Source organism: Scleropages formosus, chromosome 2 (assembly GCF_900964775.1).
Source record: "Scleropages formosus chromosome 2, fSclFor1.1, whole genome shotgun sequence".
NCBI classification, from domain to species: domain Eukaryota; kingdom Metazoa; phylum Chordata; class Actinopteri; order Osteoglossiformes; family Osteoglossidae; genus Scleropages; species Scleropages formosus.
Window position 1 is genome coordinate 42,214,359 of NC_041807.1, and position 17,275 is coordinate 42,231,633.

Sequence of the window (17,275 nt, forward strand, 5' to 3'; positions counted from 1 at the left end):
AATATATTTACATATCATGCTGTATTATTGGTACCGCTACTAGATGGGGCATTTGAACCAAAAAGCCGCGTTTTTTGGACTCACACTTGCACTTTTCCCAGACAATCTCTGGGCAGTCAGTGATGAGCGCAGCGAAAGATTTCACCAAGATATTTGGGGAAAACGGTACCGAGACAAGTGGAGTCCCAGTGTTGGCAGACCAGTGCTGGACGCTGAAGAGCGATGTTGCTGAGGCCAAATACAGCCGAAAAGCATTCGCTCGTAAGTTTGTATATATTTTAGGTGTACAAACACAGCCTTATTTACACACACACACACAGGCTGAAACGAATAAGTACATTTTTTTCAGAAGTTAATTGCTTTGTTTGTATCTTTTAAACCAAAAGATATGAATTCAGCGTAAAAAAGTACTGTAAAGTACACCGATTTCAGGTCGTGGCACAAAAAAAGAGAAAACTTTCTTGAGCAGTGTTATTAATCTTATTCGCTGTGTTCCACCGTCATTCACCTTCATATGCAGGATAATTAGCGAAAAGTGACAATGCAAAGGTACAGAGACTCAAACTATTTGGGGAAGTGCAGCAGCAGTTTGGTCAGAGCCAGAAGGAGCCAACGGAAGGTGCTCACATTTTGCAGCCCACCAGTGATTGTTATGATGACTGTTATGATTTGAGTCGTTATGCTGCAGCGGGTGTGCGCTGACGTGGGGCCGTGGGCCGTTCCGCTTGCGTCCAGGGCAAGACCTTCGTTACGTAAGCGCTCACCCGGCGCCTGGATAAAGGGAGCCGATGAGTCGCCCGGGAGCAGCTCAGCGCGCTCGTAACAGGCCTCCTGTCGCCGCCCTCACATCCCTCGTCCACGTGCTGCCAGAGGGCGAAAGCGTCTCACCCCGGCGCCTCGCTGTGCTCAGGAGACCTTAAATGTGCTTTTTCCTTATTTTACCAGTTTACCTGTCCGTAATATGTTTTTTCAGAAAGTTTTCAAAACAGATCTTGCTGCGGATACGTTTTGATTCATCCTCACGCAACTCGGTTTGAGAGCCAGGCGTACCTGACACCGCACTTCCCGTAGGTACGTCGGTCGAGTTCTAAACCCCGGTTACGCAAAATAGGTCCATCAGCAGATCTGCTGCCCGATACCCGCGGGAGCTGATCGCTCCCTGCAGCCCAGCAAGAGCTCTGTGCTCCTCCACCTCTGACTGCTTGGTGGTTCCACTGACAAGGGGCTCAAAATCAAAAGCATCTTGGTTCTTGGTGTCCGTCCCAATGTGGCCTGAAGCCCTGAAGCATGATGTAAACCTGGAGTTTGTAGAGCTTCGCGCAGTACTTTCCCTGAGCATTTTGGGTACAGGATGGACATTTTTCAGATCTTCGCCACAACGATATGGTCTCCTACACGTGAAGGTACGTTACATCACTGTGACGAACCACGTGGCCTAAGGCAGAAGGTGTCTGACCTTGGATCAGAACATTGAGAATTCCTGTCTGCTTGTGCTTGTTAGTGAAAAGGAAGTGTTGTGCTGTGTGCTTTTTTTCACGTGTAATGAAGCCCTGATTTGTTTGCATAAATTGGATCATAAATGAGTCCAACACCACCTGCCATCATTATTCATCTATCTGCTATCTGAATGTGCTTCTATAGGAGCAACTAGAGGGATGTGAACCAGAAACATGGTGGTGCCCATAGTCCTGTGTCTAAAGCGCTTTGTCTGTTAATGATGCACTTTCGTTTACTCCGAGTTGTGCGCAACTTTGGGGAGAAGCGTCTCATAAACGTGACATGGAGTGAGACGATGTGCAAATGGAGGCGAGATGATTTGCGGAAGGAGCCGGTGCCCGCTGGCTCGTGTTGTCTGACTCCTCCCTCCCTCTCTCCCTCCCTCCCCGAAGACCTGGAGTCTCTTATCTACGGGTTATTTCTGCTCTTGTCAGCAGTGTAATCCGGCCCCAGAGAGCGTCGAACCCTTGGCAGGAGAGTCGGAGAAGAGCAGAGCAGAGCTTGTCTCCAGGTAGGTGAGAGAGGGAGTGAGCGAGCGAGCGAGCGAGGGAGGGAGCGAGGGAGGGAGGCTGGACGAACGAGGATCCTTCAGGCTCATCCGCTGCTCATCCCATTCACAAGCACAGCCTGCAGGATCCCTGCTCCTCAGAGGCCCTTAACCGCTCCGCTCCTGCCAGAAGGTACGGTTCTGCTCTTCTGCTCATATTTCACATTGCAGGTGCGCATGTTTCATGGCGACCTCTGCAACAGGGTGATGATCAGCATCATGATGCGCGAAGAGAAGAGTGGGATGGAGGGGGGGGAAGCAGCAGCAGCTTCGTGTCCCTTTTTTGCTGTGGACGTTGCAACGCTCGTTCAGTGAGACGCGCGACCTTATTGTAAGGAGAGATAAAGGAATAAAGGCGCGCGCGCCACCCCGCGTATTTGGGTATTTGAGTATTTGGGCATTCGGGTATTTGAGCATTTCCCTATCTGAGTATTTGGGCGTTCTGGTGTTGCGGAATCCACAGTGATGCGCGCGCCCGTCCGTGCGGCACTGACTTTGTGAATGAACGCGCGACTCAGCGCGCGCGACTTTCTCAATGGGCCTCTCTGAGATCGAGGGCAACGAGAGACTCATCCGTGCGGGACGTTAATCGTGTGATTAACGCGCAAACACGGTTTTTCCACGTGCTGCAGTCCAGCTGAGCGCAACTCCCGGCCGCGGGTGTTTTTGTTTTTTTTTTTGTTTTTTTCTCCGAGGACGGTGCCGCAGGAGCGCGTGAGCGCGCGCCCCGACCCCCCGCGGAGTCGCGTTTTCGTGGAAACAGAGCCGAATGGCGCACGAGCCGAGGGAGGGGAGAGGGGGGGATGGCTGGAGGGGAGAAGGACGAGACGCACGCACGCATTACTGGTGTGTTTCGCCACCTCGTTCCACCGCTTGTTCCAACTTAGCTTCGAGTGAAACATGTAACAGGTGTAAAAAGTGACAAATTACAGTGTTTCTACTCCGAAGGCTTAAGTTTCGCCGCAGTGGAATTTGGCACTAAAACTGTACCGTGATCAGTATTAATGGCTTTACTCACTCATAATTTCAGCTAATATCACTGTAATTCCCCTAATAACAGTCTATCAATAGAATCCTCTTAATTGGCTGCCGCCCCCCCTCCCCCCAATCACATTTTGGCGGGTTATGAGGGGATTAATGTTCCGTTTCGTTTGAAGGGAACCGATGCTGTGAGCCAATCAGAGCGCAGTACTGTACTAGTACTCCGAGTACTCGACTAGAGTGCAGCGCTGTCCCAGTACTCAGAGTTCTGAGTCGGAGCGCAGTACTGTACCAGTACTCATAGTATTTTGCCAATACTCCGAGTACTGTATATTGTGAGAAACATTCTTCCACAGGAGCATCTCTCAAAGCAGCAGTGTTTTGTTGTGTGCGATCTCACTCTCCTGCTCGCTTATTAAAGCTCACGGCTCAGGCCTCATTCTTCTTTCTGCGCTTTGTTCTGCAAATGCTCTTGCGGAATCGATCGGTTTTAGCTTTTCCGTCCAGCAAAGCTCTGCACTCGATCCTGCGTCCGCTTGGCTTTTGGAGCACATGGAGCCCTTTTTCCATCAACTGTGCCGTTCCGGGTAGATGGTCCTCTGGGAGGCACCGTCTCTGAGCCTTTTGTGGCTCGGTGCCATCGGAACTAACTCCGCCGCTAATGCGCCGTGTGGCTGGAAGGAGGCCGAGCATCGCGGGGTAACTTAACTAGCACCTTCTGCAAAGCGCTAATCCTGCACCCTGGCCAGGCTGCTGCGAACAACATAACCGCGGTAAAGCCTTTACATGGTGTCCTGGGGCGACAGTACGGCGACCTGTAGACGTCATCAGCCACCTTGGAAAGGGGGGCAGGGTGAGTTCATTGAGGCGTTGCGTAAACTCATGATGGCTTGCATGCGCCTTTGTTACCTTGACCTCTCTGGATCCCTCGCTGTCGGATCTCAGTCATCTGTCGGATATCCTCATTCTCCAATGTCTCGGACAACCACACGGAAACACATACGCACACACTGGCAAAAGCTGCTTGTCCGAAGTGGGGTCGCGGTGAACCCGAGCCTAACCCAGCAACACAGGGCGTAAGGCTGGAGGGGGAGGGGACGCACCTAGGACGGGGCGCCAGTTTGTTGCAAGGCACCCCAAACAGGGCTCGAACCCCAGACCCGCCAGAGAACGGGACCCATTCAAACCTGCTGCACCCCCATCCCCGACCCCCGCCACTCAGAGACACCAAGAGCAATTTTTCGATGGGTACATCTATGATCTTGCCGGAACGACACTGAGAGTGAGGCTTTGAGCTGCGCTGTGGTGCTGATGTGGAAAATTTCCTGGACGCAACAAGCTTCACCCCCCACCTTCCATTAGAGCGTTTCAAAAACACGACGCACCTGTTTGACAGGTAAAGTTACCTATCTGCTTGGTGCTTCCATGCGGTCAGAGGACCGCAGTGACCTTCGTTGGGGAGGGCATGGCCCCAGGATTCTAATTCCGTCCCCTTGGGGCCCACGCCGAAGTACCAGGCTGAAGATCACCGCGGAGGCCGTGCCGAGTATTGATTTGCGGAGGAACACCTTTCTAAACCTTTCTCCCTCCCCTTTCCCACCTGGTTGCAGAAATCCCTGCTGAGGTCTGAGTCGCTATGGGCCGCAAGGAGGACACCTTCGACTGGAAGAAGAGAACGGACAACATCCGGGAGGTGTTTGACTTCATCGAGGTGCTGGGATCGTAAGTACGGCTGTTTGCTGTGGGGGGGGGCACTAGCGGTGGGCTCTGTTTTTCATGGCATTAGTCCATGAGCCTGTTCCCTGCTCCCTGCAAGGGAGGGGCATACAGGACCTTTGACTGAGGGAGTCATGGGTTTGTTGACCAGTGCTGTTCAAGTCATTTCTGATCAAGGAGCTGTATGAGACACTTGGATCGTAGCAGAAGCCTTACATTTACATTTATTCACTTAGCAGGCACTTTTCACCAAAGCAACTTACAGTGGATACTATGTAACGTTATCAGCCCACACACCTTATTCACCGTGGTGACTTACACTTCTAGATACACTACCGACAATGGGTCACTCATCCATACATCAGTGGAACACACTCTCTGTCACTCACACACTACGGGGGCACCTGAACAGCACGTTTTTGGACTATGGGAGGAAACCAGAGTACCCGGAAGAAACCCACGCAGACACGGGGAGAACATGCAAACTCCACACAGGCTGAGCGCTACTCCCTGTGCCACCGTGCCGTCTTATGATGGTGGCCAATGAGCTAAAATTTCCAGGAGCCCAACCTGCTGGAGCGGACTGGTGCCAGACCTACTTTACCTGCGCCAAGGAATCACGTCACATGACCCCCCCCCACGGTTCCTTCAGAATGACTCTCCCTTATGGTGTCTGTCTGCATGGCAACAAGACCAGGGTGGACAGAGAGCCCTGAAGCACGGTCACAATCAGAACCTTTTTATCTCTCAAATGACCGATGATGATCATCACGCTGCTCCACAGATGTCTTTATTGCGCACATGTATAGCTGGACACTTTGTTTCAGGAAATTTAGGAATTTAGGCTTTTTGCAAACCGCAGTTTCCTCTCAAAGCTGCACTCAAGTCTGTGGTCGCAGCTCAGAAGTTCTTCAGCACCGCACTACCTGCTGGCAGCATGACGGACTGCGCCGTTTCCAAAAGCGAATGGCACTTTGTCATCGTTCGACGGGCCCTCAAGAGGGCGTCGTGGCTTCTACAGTTTTACAGTTAGTTGACGGTTAGACTCCTCGGCGCGCTCCGGTGTCACTGTAGCACAGAGATTGGTGCAGAGGGCATCGCGGCACACGAGGTGTTCACCACTTCTAGCGTCTCCAGCAGCCTCTCTGTGCCGCTGCTAGAGTTTTGCACAGACCTGCACGGAGCGAGCTGTGTTTTCAGCCAGGTTTCCGCACCTAATGTCCGGAAACCCAAAGGCTGTTTTGGTTCGAGCCTCTTTTCCGTTTTGGCCCCGCGCTCGTGGCTCGCTGCCATCTCCACCGCCCGCAGGGCCCCTGGCCGTCTCGCAGGCTCCTCCTCATGGGACTCGACGTGCCGCTGGGCTTGCTGAGGATCCAGGCCAGGTGCTAAACACAGCTCAGCCCGATGCGCGCTGACGTCAGCGAGCTTCGGGCAACGAGACGTTCCAGGACGGGTGGCTCAGCCAGGGAGCAGCGGGGCGGAAAGGTCTGGGGCGAGAGGCGTGGGGCAGCGGTGGGATGAGGGTCGGGAGCCCCGGTCCTCTGTGCGGTAGGAGCACCTGTCCTCTCCGGGTGCCGCTTATACCGAAAGCTGCGATGCTGAAAGCGACTCTTTCCAAGGGCAGGTGAGTCCAAGCAGTGATGGAGTAATGGAGTGATGGTCCAACGGCAGGGCTTTGTGAGACCACGATGTCTTCCCTTTGGCTGATGATGCGCTTGTCCACCTAATGGCAGAACTGCGGCGTAAATATTAAAGCGTCAACACATGACTGGCGGAAGACAAAAGGAAGTCTGGGGGGGCGACACACACTCCCGGAAACACTTACTGCATACGTGTCTTTCAGAAGGGTGTGAGAAGAGCTCTTCTCTTACCTTAACAAGCAAAAAGTTAATTGGCTCTCCTGGGTCAGTGCACCTAGGTAATTGCCCCAGGGCTCAGTAAGGCTCTTTAACTGCCCCCCCCCAACATAGCGAGGGTGATTAATAGCCCCTTTTCGGTACAATGTGCCCTCCCTTCTTCTCCTGGGTGTCCTGTACCTGAGCTGGACGGGCGCATCTTTGTGGAAGTGGGCAGATCACCTGCGTTTACCGCGTGGGACCGTAGTCCAGGGTAAATTCTCAGGCTGTGCGTGTGCGCGTATGTGCGTATGTGCGCGTGAGCGTTGGTCTGTCTCCGGAGACCATTCTTTCCCACGTGCTGTTTTTTGCCCCGAGTGAATCCTAACAGAAAAACGGCAAGTGTGGAAAGTTAATGTGAAACAAAGGACGCTTTCTGACACTGTGATCATTAGGTAACAACCGTTTCTTTAAATACATTGAAGGAAAGGAAAATACTGCAGTAAAATTAGATTGAATTAACGTACGTGCACATCCAGGCACCAGATCCGTTGGGCTCCGGCTCTCGCGGGTTCGGGTGGTCTCTGGGGACACACGCACTCCCTAGTGCCTGGTGGCCAGTGCTGACGAAACCAAAAAAAAAAACGCTCGACCAAACTCCACACGTGTGTCAGACACACTGTATGTTGCCCTCGTGGTGTTTATTTTATTTATTTATTGAGCTGCCACTTTCCTCCAAAGCAACTGACAGTGTTAAGCTGCTTGGAGAGAGATTGACCCCACATGCAGCAGGGTAATTTTTACCGTATCGGTTCAGCGTAAGTACCTTGATTTAGGGTCCTACGGCGGCATTTGCGGTTCAAACCTGGGTGCTGCAGTGTTAACCGCTGCGCCCCCTGCTGCCAGCACGGTAACAACAGCTGCGAGACGCTGTAACTGAAGACCCACAGTGGACAGCAGGTGGCGCGGTGGCTGAAAGGCCGTGCTGCCACATCCCCGATGAAGGTACTTAATTGCTTAACAAACATCCAGCTGTATTTACAGGTCAACAGTGAACTGCAAGCTGTGTGTATGTCGCTTTGGGTAAAAGCAGCAGGAGGATGATACACAGATGACTGAGCGCTTGGCACCGTCTGCTGTCCTAACATCACGCTAATGAGCGCAAGGGGACCTGGAGCCTGTTGCCGTGATACGATACGAAACAAACAACAGCGGCGAGGCGGATGTGGGGGACCTTGGGGCGCGGGGTGGGGTTTCCTCCGTCTCGGAGGCGTTTCAGTGCAGGAGAGAGCAGCCGCGGGGTTGTGCCTCTGGAGGATCTGCAAGGTCCATTCACCATTAAGGCTATTCCCATAGTAATTGCCATCGTTCCCCCGCCGGAATGTTCCGGAACTCACGTCACTCCTGGCTCTGTCCTTAGAATCTGTGGTGCAAATGTGGCTTTGAAAAGCCTGGGGAGAAAGTGGTAGTTCAGGGTTCAGACTGCGATTGGGGAGGTGCAGCGTATCGGTGAGAGGAACGAACCCCGAGGTCCGAGGGCTCTCATCTTAGCGGTAACGCGACAATATTACCTGCAAACCTTTTACATGAATTTCATGAGCGGCACTGGGTCACAGCAACACCGAGACGCTGTCTCCTACGCTGTCCGCGTTTGAAAGACGGCGGTATCCAGACGTCCCGGAATTCGTCTCAGTTATCACGTTCGTTTTTCTAGCGGGGGAAAAAGGGAACACCTTGGCCACCTGAAACTGCGTTTACAGAGAGAACCTCAGACTCGAACCGTAACAACAAATTGCCCTCCCTCACCAAACATGTAAGATCATCAGGCCGCATTCCATATCGCTGTCAAAAAAACAAAGGTCTTTGCAACGGCGGACTGAACGGTCCAGCGGTCTTGGGTCCTGTCCCATCCCACGTGAAATGTGTCGCAAGTGCCGCAAGTGCCGCAAGTGGCCGTGTTCGGCAAATGATCATCCTGTACATTTTTCGTAAAGGGGGCCCGCCGAGTGCCGGCTCCGGGCTTCGCGCAGCGCGTTTCCCGCCGAGGGCCCCGAGACTCAAAATAAAGCCTGCAGGCTCGGCGTCGGAGAGACGCGGAAACGCCGGACTCGTCCCACGGCGGCTCCCCAGTAAGGGGGCCCTTACCGATTTACCGCTTTCCCAGACCTCGAACCCGGGTGCCCGGCCAAGACACCTGTCCTCCGCAAAGCCCCGGTTTCCATTACGTAAGCGATTAGAGGGCTAATCTCCTGGGGAGGGCAGCTATTCCCAGGCACGGCCCAACATAGCGACAAGGAACAGGACATGCAATTAGGCTCCCGCACGAACCTCTAAGCTGCACAATCCCGCCCCTCCCCCACCCCCTGTGCGTTAAGCGCAGCCCCCTTTCAAAGTTTCTGTTGACGGCTCGATGTTTCAGAAAGCAGCTAAAATCACTGGGCGTCAAAGCGCTGCGCCCTCCTTGACTTTTAATCCGCTTCGATAAAGAAATTAATACAGTTATATAAGAGTAAAAGGCCGATGACACGTGCTTTCGATTGCGGTAATTTCACAAACTGATTTTCCAGCGCAGGATTTATCCCGTCGTAAAAGAAGAATGACAAAGAATACAGGGCATGATGGGTGTGCTGGCACTAGCAGTGAATTCACTGAAGGTTCTAGAATGGCACTCCTAGGGCAGCCTTACTCCTTACTGCTTACTGCTTCCAGCCTCCAGACAAGTCCTTAGCTATTGCACCCCCTGCTGGATGGCTGCCTCCTCTGAGCTGTCCTGTCCGTCTCTGACTGCTCATCCAGGGGGGCCTTCTCCGAGGTGTTCATGGTGAAGGAGAGGAAGACGGGCAAACATTTCGCCCTCAAGTGCGTCAAGAAGAAGCCAAAGAGGGACAGCATCCTGGAGAATGAGATCGCTGTGCTGAGGAGGTGAGGAGCCCTTTAGTCGCTGCAACACTGATACCGCGGTACAGGCCCTTTTGATTCACTGGAATGCGGCACCGAGGATTAATCGCCTGAATTGTTTGTTCTTATATCACTTTAATGTGTGTACGATGACTTGTGTGACGCTTCATTTTCTGCGCTCCGATTCGAGTCCGTGGACACTGTGTGCATCACTAAACTATGTGCTTATGTTATGTTGCAGCTTCATTAGTAATTAATTTCTGAAAATGGGCAGAGTGTGAAAAATGAAAATGACTTATTCCATTATTTCTTATGGGAAAAAATTTGTGTGTTCCAAGCCCATCCCCAAAGTCACCCTCAGTGATGCCTCATATCATAAGGTAAAAGTCATGTGAAACATAAAAATAGAAAAAAATAACAATTAATAACATTTATTGATTTAATTAGACAACAAAATCAAAAGAATGATTTCCTAAAGTAGACTTAGTGTGATGCTGTGCGTGGACTGGATGGGGGATGACTAACGCCGTATATCTCACACACACATACGCACCATCTGAAACCGCTTGTCTCATGCGGGGTCGCGGGGAGCCGGAGCCTAGCCTGGCAACACAGGGCAGAAGGCTGGGGGTGGGGGGACCCACCAGTCTGTCACAAGGCATTCCAAGCGGGACTCGAACCCCAGACCCACCGGAGAGCAGGACCCGGTCAAGCCTGCTGCACCCCCCCGCCATATGTTGCGTATATATTAAATAAATAAATGAATAAAATTAGAGCGCAATGGTGCGAAGCAAAGGAAACAAGCACAAATGTGCAAACAGGCAAGCGAGACTGCAGAGTGCTAGAGCGGAACCTTGAGCCGTTCCCATAATGCTGTTCCCATAGTGCACACTGTTCCCATAATGCACTGCGTCTCGCCGTCTCTCTCACACAGCTGCTTGGTGCAACGTTCCGATGCCGTTTCGGTTTATTGTTCTGGTCCGAATTGTGTGGCCTGGATTGAATGCAGCGGACCAGATAGAGACAAATGTGGACCGATTAATGAGAAGTCATACCGTCAACCGCAGGCAGACTGAATAAGTGGAAAAAAAGCGACATCGGGAGACTGAACAGGATGATGCGAGTGTGATGCCTTGTGGCCCCGGACTCACCCGCTGCCGTTTTTCCCCGTTTCAGGATCAAGCACGAGAACGTTGTGGGACTGGAGGACTTTTACGAGAGTCGAACTCATTACTACCTCGTCATGCAGCTGTGAGTGCCGGGCTTCCTCTCTGTGGCGGCACACCTGGCCGTGCGGGTGGGATGCGTGTCAGAAAATTGGCCTAAATGACACGTCTTTTCTTGGTACAAAAGGAAATTTGTGGTCAAGTACCAGTGGTCGCCACTTGGACCGCAGGGACGGTGAGAAAGACGCTGATGGTTTTTTTGTGGTTCGTCTTCCAGCGTCTCCGGCGGCGAGCTCTTCGACCGCATTCTGGACCGCGGCGTGTACACAGAGAAGGATGCAAGCCTTGTGATACGGCAGGTTCTGCACGGCGTCAGCTACCTCCACAAAAACGGCATTGTGCACCGTGACCTCAAGGTATGGATGCTTGCTGGTGTACACAGGCACAAACACACGCAGAGGAGAGGTGATCAAACAAGTGCAGAAGCGTTAAGACCAGCAGCTTGTTACTATGGTTACAATGATGCCACACTGCAGTCAGGGCTGTGTGGGGGCTCAGAAGCGTGCGACTCCTCTCAAGTTCAGAAACACATAGATGAGGATCCAGCAGAGGCAGCAGCCTGGGGCGGAAGGTAGCGTGGGTTTCCATTCCCGAATTGAATCGGACTACGCAGCAGGGCAACATAAGGATCGCCGAACGCTGGGCAGTTTCTAAGGGTTCTGCTCATTGAGCGAAATGACCAAAAAACGTTCTTCTCTCTTTCGCTCTGCAGCCTGAGAACTTACTTTACTTCAGCCAAGATGAGAACTCCAAAATCATGATCAGCGACTTTGGTCTGTCCAAGATGGAGGACAACGGCATTATGTCCACTGCCTGTGGCACTCCAGGATACGTGGGTACGGAGGACGAACGGGCTCCGCGGGAGTGCGGGGGAACGAAAGCGGGTGGGGAACGGAGCCAGCGGACGAACTAGAGCGGGTAGAGCGGGACAGAGGTTCCCAGACCCGAGTGAGCGAGGGTCGCGAAGGGTGTTCCGTGGGACAGGCCTGAAAAGGAAATATTACGGCGTTATGAGGTCATTACGTAGAATATGAAGTGAAAATTTGTCCGAGTAAAAGCGCTTTGAAAGTTGTTATATGTTGGTAGTAAATTCAATAGAAGGCTGAATAAGCACAATATATCAAGATGACCGGTCGTTAACAGTTTAGGGTTCGGATTTAAGGCTTGGGGTCGCCTGCACCGGGGGGCTAACAAGGTACAAACTGTGCCGTGAAATTACTGCGGTACACCGTAGTAGAGAACATCGAGCTCCCGCAACCTGGGTGAATCGTACACGCAGAGCCGTGTAAAGAGGTAAAATTGCAAGTTACTACCGTAGGAATCTCTTCAGGCAAAATTCTCAGACACAAAACTGACGTCAACTCTTGTCCTCCAGCTCCTGAGGTTCTGGCTCAGAAACCCTACAGCAAGGCGGTGGACTGCTGGTCCATCGGAGTTATCACCTACATCCTGTGAGTACTGCGTGTAAAACACGTGCTGAGCCATGAGGGTGCGGTGCATGCACGTGCGCGCACACACGCGCACGCACAGCACACATGACTTTCTACACGAAACCTCAGTCGAGCAGCACATGGACCACACACAGCCTCAGTCACATCGAGGAGATATTCAGAACAAACACCCAGTATTATATGCGAAAACCCACAAGCTGCACTCGTTTATATCCTGCTTTTTCCACAATCTTCAAGCTTCTTTGGAGCAACCTTCACGTATTCCACCCAGGAGGATGGTCAAAGTTAGGACTGTGTCCCGAAACTAGGCAACGCGGTTCATGTTCATACGACCGAACCTCAGGTGACCGGAAATTGGAACGACCAGACGGTCCTGGGCTTCACAATATTATTTTTTCATATATTTTTTGGAGTTTTCAAAAAATCTTCAAAAGGGAACATCAGTTCTTAAAAGGTTTATTTTAATATTTGTAGATATATTTTTAACAGTAACATAAAACATTTGAAACAAGCGTCATGAACGCTGCCATCTTCCAACGTGGCATCATCATCATCATCGTCATTTTCCTCTTCAGTGGGTGATTAACTGGGACAACTGGTAGTACGGTGGTCAACGCCCCTGCCTTTGCGCCTGAAAGGTGCTGGTTCACATCCCATCTCCAGCTACTGTACCTTTGAGTAAAGTACCGAACCAGAAGTTACTCCAGTAAAATTGCTCAGCTATAGAAATCGGTGAATAATTGTAATTAGCTCAACATTATAGATCACTTTGGAGGAAAGTGTCACACAAATGTAATTGGCAGAATTAAACAGGAAAAATGGCTATTTAAGGTGGCGTACGAGTTTCACCAAAATATTTGAATGGAAATGCCGAAGTGCATGGACTTGGTCACATGACCGGACCCCCTCTACCCCGTTAGTCCGGTCACCCCAGGATGAGCCGGAGATACATCAGTGATGTGCCAGGAGAAAAACAGAGCACCACCTTGTGGAGTAACGCTCTCTCTCACACACACACACACACACACACACACACACACACACACACACACACACACACACACACACACAAGCACTAAACCAGCAGCGCTCCTTTCTCCATCCAGCGCTCACTGTCTACCTGTAGTACCTTCTCCGGCCTGCAGGTGACTCTGTCTCTCCCGCGCCTGCAGGCTCTGTGGCTACCCGCCTTTCTACGAGGAGACGGAGACCCGCCTCTTCTCCAAGATCATGAAGGCCCAGTACGAGTTTGACTCGCCCTTCTGGGATGACATATCAGACTCAGGTTAGCATGTGGACCCGCTCGCACCTTTAGCTTGTGCTTTCTCCTCCTCCTTAGCAGTGACCCGGTGGGGAAAGCGTGTGCGTGGGGTCATGTTCATGACTTACGGAATGCGAACGTGTATGACCTGCAACCTGGGACACGCGCTGTTTCTCTGTCGCTGACACTCGTTGCCGCATTACGGTTCCTTTCAGCAAAGGACTTCATCCGAAACATGATGCAGAAGAACCCTAAAATGCGCTACGCCCCCGATCAGGCCCTCAGACACCCCTGGTGAGTTCCAGCTGCAGCCGATCCAGCTGGCCAGTGAGTCGCTGCTTCAAATCCCAGTCCCACCACTGCTGTAGGGCCTCTGTGCGCAGCACTTGCTCGAGCTGTTGCAGGTAGAATTGGGCCAATAGGTGGCGTAGCGGTTAGAGCCTCCGGAGATGAAGGTCGCCGCCCCGAGCCTAGTTCCTGCTCTAGTACCCTTGTGCAAGGTACTTACCCTGAACTGGTACTGTAAAAATTAACCAGCTGTATTAATGGGTAAATCAGTGTAAGGAGCTGTGAAGGAAAGGGTCAGATAAATGAGTAAATGTAAGAATACTCTGCTCCAGAAAGGTACTTTTCATAATAGTGTCAGCTGAATACCGAATGAGTGGAGCTGAAGTCGTGTGCCACCTGTAGGCCTTTTACCAGGGTAGACCATTTCCAATGACCCTTAGTCTTTGCCGCTTCGGACAGGATCATTGGGGAGACGGCCCGGAACCAGGACATCTACCGCTCGGTCAGCGCTCAGATGCAGAAGAACTTTGCCAAGTCCAAGTGGAAGGTGAGAAGTGCAGGACCCTCTCGTCCCGTGGAACTGCTTTAGGAGCCGGAACATTTCCGATAAGTCGGGTAGTGCGCAGTAAGAGCACCCGAGTGTCCGACGCCGGAAGATCCTTCCGATGCCGTAGCGCAGAAGCTCTGTCGCAGTCCTGAGTGTTGCTTAAACTGGCCCCTGAAAGGTGAAAGTGGTGAAAGTGGAGTACAGCATGCAGCAGGAGGAGGCTTTGTTTCACCACCTGGTAACACTACATAGAGTTTGTTGGAAGTCGCTTTGGAGAAAAGCGTCTGTTAGATAAATAAATGTAAATGTAACTTCACATCAGCCTTCATAAGCCCTTCATCCTCTGACATTTCAAGTGCTGTCGTAAATGACATGTAGCGCAGCTTTCAGCAAACACCATTTGCATGTGCGCATTGTAAACAGCAGGTGGCGCAGTGGTTAAAGCTTTTGCATTGTATAAACCAAGCCTAGAATCCCTCTGCAGTTCTCCCGATCAAGGATCACGCAACTCAGAAAATAAAAATTTCACCTACGAGCAAGACGCGTAGGAGAAAAGCGTCCTATAAATGAACAAATAATAAAAAGGAAGTAAGCAGGTAACAGCAATAATGGTAATAAACTCCTCGGTTGTGCCAAACAGGGGACTTTAATGCAACGTGCTTTACTCTGGTGGGTCTTTCGGCAGCAGCGCTTCTCCTTTTGGGATTTAAATTCCCAATCTTTCGGCTGCAAAACGATCTTGACATTTTACGATTTTCTCCTTCTTAATTTCCTTCTTTTTATCTGCACTTCAGCAAGCCTTCAACGCAGCTGTGGCCATCAACCACATGAAGAAGCTGCACCTGGCACACTCGGAATGCCCCGCTGACCACGGCCCCGGGTCCGTGCCCGACATCCAGGTGGTGGACGTGTCGTCCCCAGAGGCCGTGCGCCGGGACCTCGATCCGGAGCTTCCGGAGCCCCGTCGAGGGGCGCGGGACGGCCACATGGCTCTGCCCGCAAACCACAACGAGCCCAAGAGCCACTACCACCCGCTGCGGATCAGCCACAGCGAGCCCCCCCATGCGCTCGCCGTTGGCGAGAAGGGCCGGCACGCCTACCACTCGGAACCCGCCAACCTCAACGGCGCAGCCAAGCAGTACGTAGACGGAGTCCGGGGTGCCCGGTGCTTCCCTGTCGTGCCGGACGGCTTGCGTAGACCGAGCAGCTCAACGGGTGACTTCCCCGCCTCCTTCCTTGCCCTGCAGGTACGGGACTGTCGGGAAGAGTCCCCACGGCCACGTGCAGACGCTGCAGACGGCGGTGTGCTCCATCATGTGAGACTACAAAGCGAAGCATGACAGAGGTACAGCAGGTAGGTGAACCCATTAGACAGAAACAGATAGATCTGTATGCTGCAGGCGGTGCTCAGACTCTCCGCTCCCTCTTTCCCAGGTCCGGCTGCGCTTGTGGAACCCTCGACTTTTCGCCGGCTTCTTCTGGGCCGCGAGCCCTCGGTGTTTTGCTGCGATACGGAGCCTTTTCCGCAGGACATGACATCCCGAAATCCTCGCCGATCTGTCGGAATTTGCACGCATGTGGGAGTGCCAGGAAAAATGCGCACGCACGCACACACACACACACACACACACACACAAACACACACACACACGACGCAGGGATGCATATGTACAATAACTCATTACATGCACGTTTAGTGTTAATTACTCTGGAAAAATAGGAGGGGCCACAGACTCGCTAGGGGTGTGGCTTCTCCTCACTGTATCGTTGTCGACGAAGATGCTGTAACTAACGCTCTGTATTAGAAACTGTGGAAGTGATTACAGTATATGATGGGATAGGGTGAGCGAAGGAAGGTTTTTGGCCTGTATTTTACCGCAAGAGGTCAGGGATGCTTTCTGGCAATGCCGTGCTGGTCAGCCGATTTTATCTGAACCATGGTGCATGCAGGCAGTCGCTAACAGAGTTTCCTTATTGCTTCCTGGTGCTCGGTGCACTATTATGACGAACCGTGTACTGCGTACTGTACTTAATACTGTAACTGAACATCCCTGTAGACGAGGAATGAGCGAGGCTCTCGCAGGATGAACGTAAACCATACAAGGATTCAGGGTGTTTGTTCTCGGGAGGATCCTGCCGCTCGATAGCCGAGTAGGTGAGATGTTTTCGGAGGCTCTCTGGGGAAAAGTTTATTTTTTTACTGCATAGCTTCTCACTATTTTTTTCTTTTTGTAAAATCGCATATCCCCGGAGTGTGTGAAGCAATCGCGACGTCGACTCACCGACAGCCCACCAACACTTGTGAATGTCTTTTATTGCTATATGTACTTGATTTTTGCCAACATACCGATGCTCAGCGTACTAGAGCGGTTTATTATTACGCATATTTGAAAATCATTGTACCTTAGTATGTTTAATAAGTGATATATTTAACCATATACTGTATGTTCTGCAGATGTAATCTGTCACTAAGTTCTGCCGCGACGGCATTTCCGTCAGGTGTCCGTATGCTTCTGTTGTCGAGAAATGTAACGGTTTTCTTGGTAGGGTCCTGAATAAAATTTGGAGTAAACGCCACCGTGTGCGGGTGTTTCCTCCGGTGCGGCGATCCGTACGGTCTCTGGGTCCGTACGATCCAGGCTTTGCTGCCCTGGCCTGAATCCTTAATGTGAACTCCTTCCGAAGCTGGCGTCCCGGCCTCTAGCACAGCTCTGATTGGTCCAGGAAACCTGAGGACAAATTCTGCTGATATTGCTTAGTGCCCTTCGACACACTTCTGTCAATAGCGATCACCTTTGCGGGTGGCTTAATGCCTTTCTTCTTGCTTCTAAAGAGGCACCGAACTTTTGGATGCTCACCACCTACGAAGGTGTAGAACATATCGCTGAATCTTACATGAGAACGCACGCGGTATTTCATATCGCATGATTTCTCGCATACGTGGGATACCCTGCTGAAATGGTACTTTGTCACGTTACCTGGCTCATGCTGAGGTCAGCTGGATGAAACGCTTCAAGGATGAGTTAAA

General features: G+C 51.8%; 1 protein-coding gene across 3 annotated transcripts; it reads left to right on the forward strand.

Moving 5' to 3' along the window:
* The first annotated feature begins 1,916 nt into the window (after nt 1-1,916).
* Nucleotides 1,917-17,124, forward strand: LOC108923239 (calcium/calmodulin-dependent protein kinase type 1D-like). Of its 3 annotated transcripts, XM_029246071.1 has the most exons (13): nt 1,917-2,008; nt 4,636-4,747; nt 9,373-9,498; nt 10,651-10,725; nt 10,918-11,056; nt 11,413-11,536; nt 12,076-12,151; nt 13,324-13,436; nt 13,628-13,706; nt 14,160-14,247; nt 15,042-15,385; nt 15,495-15,601; nt 15,682-17,124. In XM_029246071.1, exons 2-12 carry the CDS (start codon nt 4,662-4,664, stop codon nt 15,565-15,567), a joined length of 1,323 nt encoding a protein of 440 aa, XP_029101904.1. In that variant the 5' UTR covers nt 1,917-2,008; nt 4,636-4,661; the 3' UTR covers nt 15,568-15,601; nt 15,682-17,124. The 3 variants fall into 3 exon arrangements, with proteins under 3 accessions (XP_029101904.1, XP_029101901.1, XP_029101903.1); XM_029246068.1 differs by having other exon boundaries at nt 15,042-15,601; XM_029246070.1 differs by lacking the exon at nt 1,917-2,008 and adding an exon at nt 2,101-2,177 and having other exon boundaries at nt 15,042-15,601.
* The last annotated feature ends 151 nt before the right edge of the window (nt 17,125-17,275 follow it).

Bases quoted from the DNA above. Each gene is read 5' to 3' on its own strand.
- LOC108923239 (XM_029246068.1), top strand. From the start codon at position 4,662: ATGGGCCGCAAGGAGGACACCTTCGACTGGAAGAAGAGAACGGACAAC. The intron at 13,437-13,627 runs GTTAGCATGTGG...GGTTCCTTTCAG, and splicing joins GGATGACATATCAGACTCAG to CAAAGGACTTCATCCGAAAC. The intron at 13,707-14,159 runs GTGAGTTCCAGC...CGCTTCGGACAG, and splicing joins CAGGCCCTCAGACACCCCTG to GATCATTGGGGAGACGGCCC.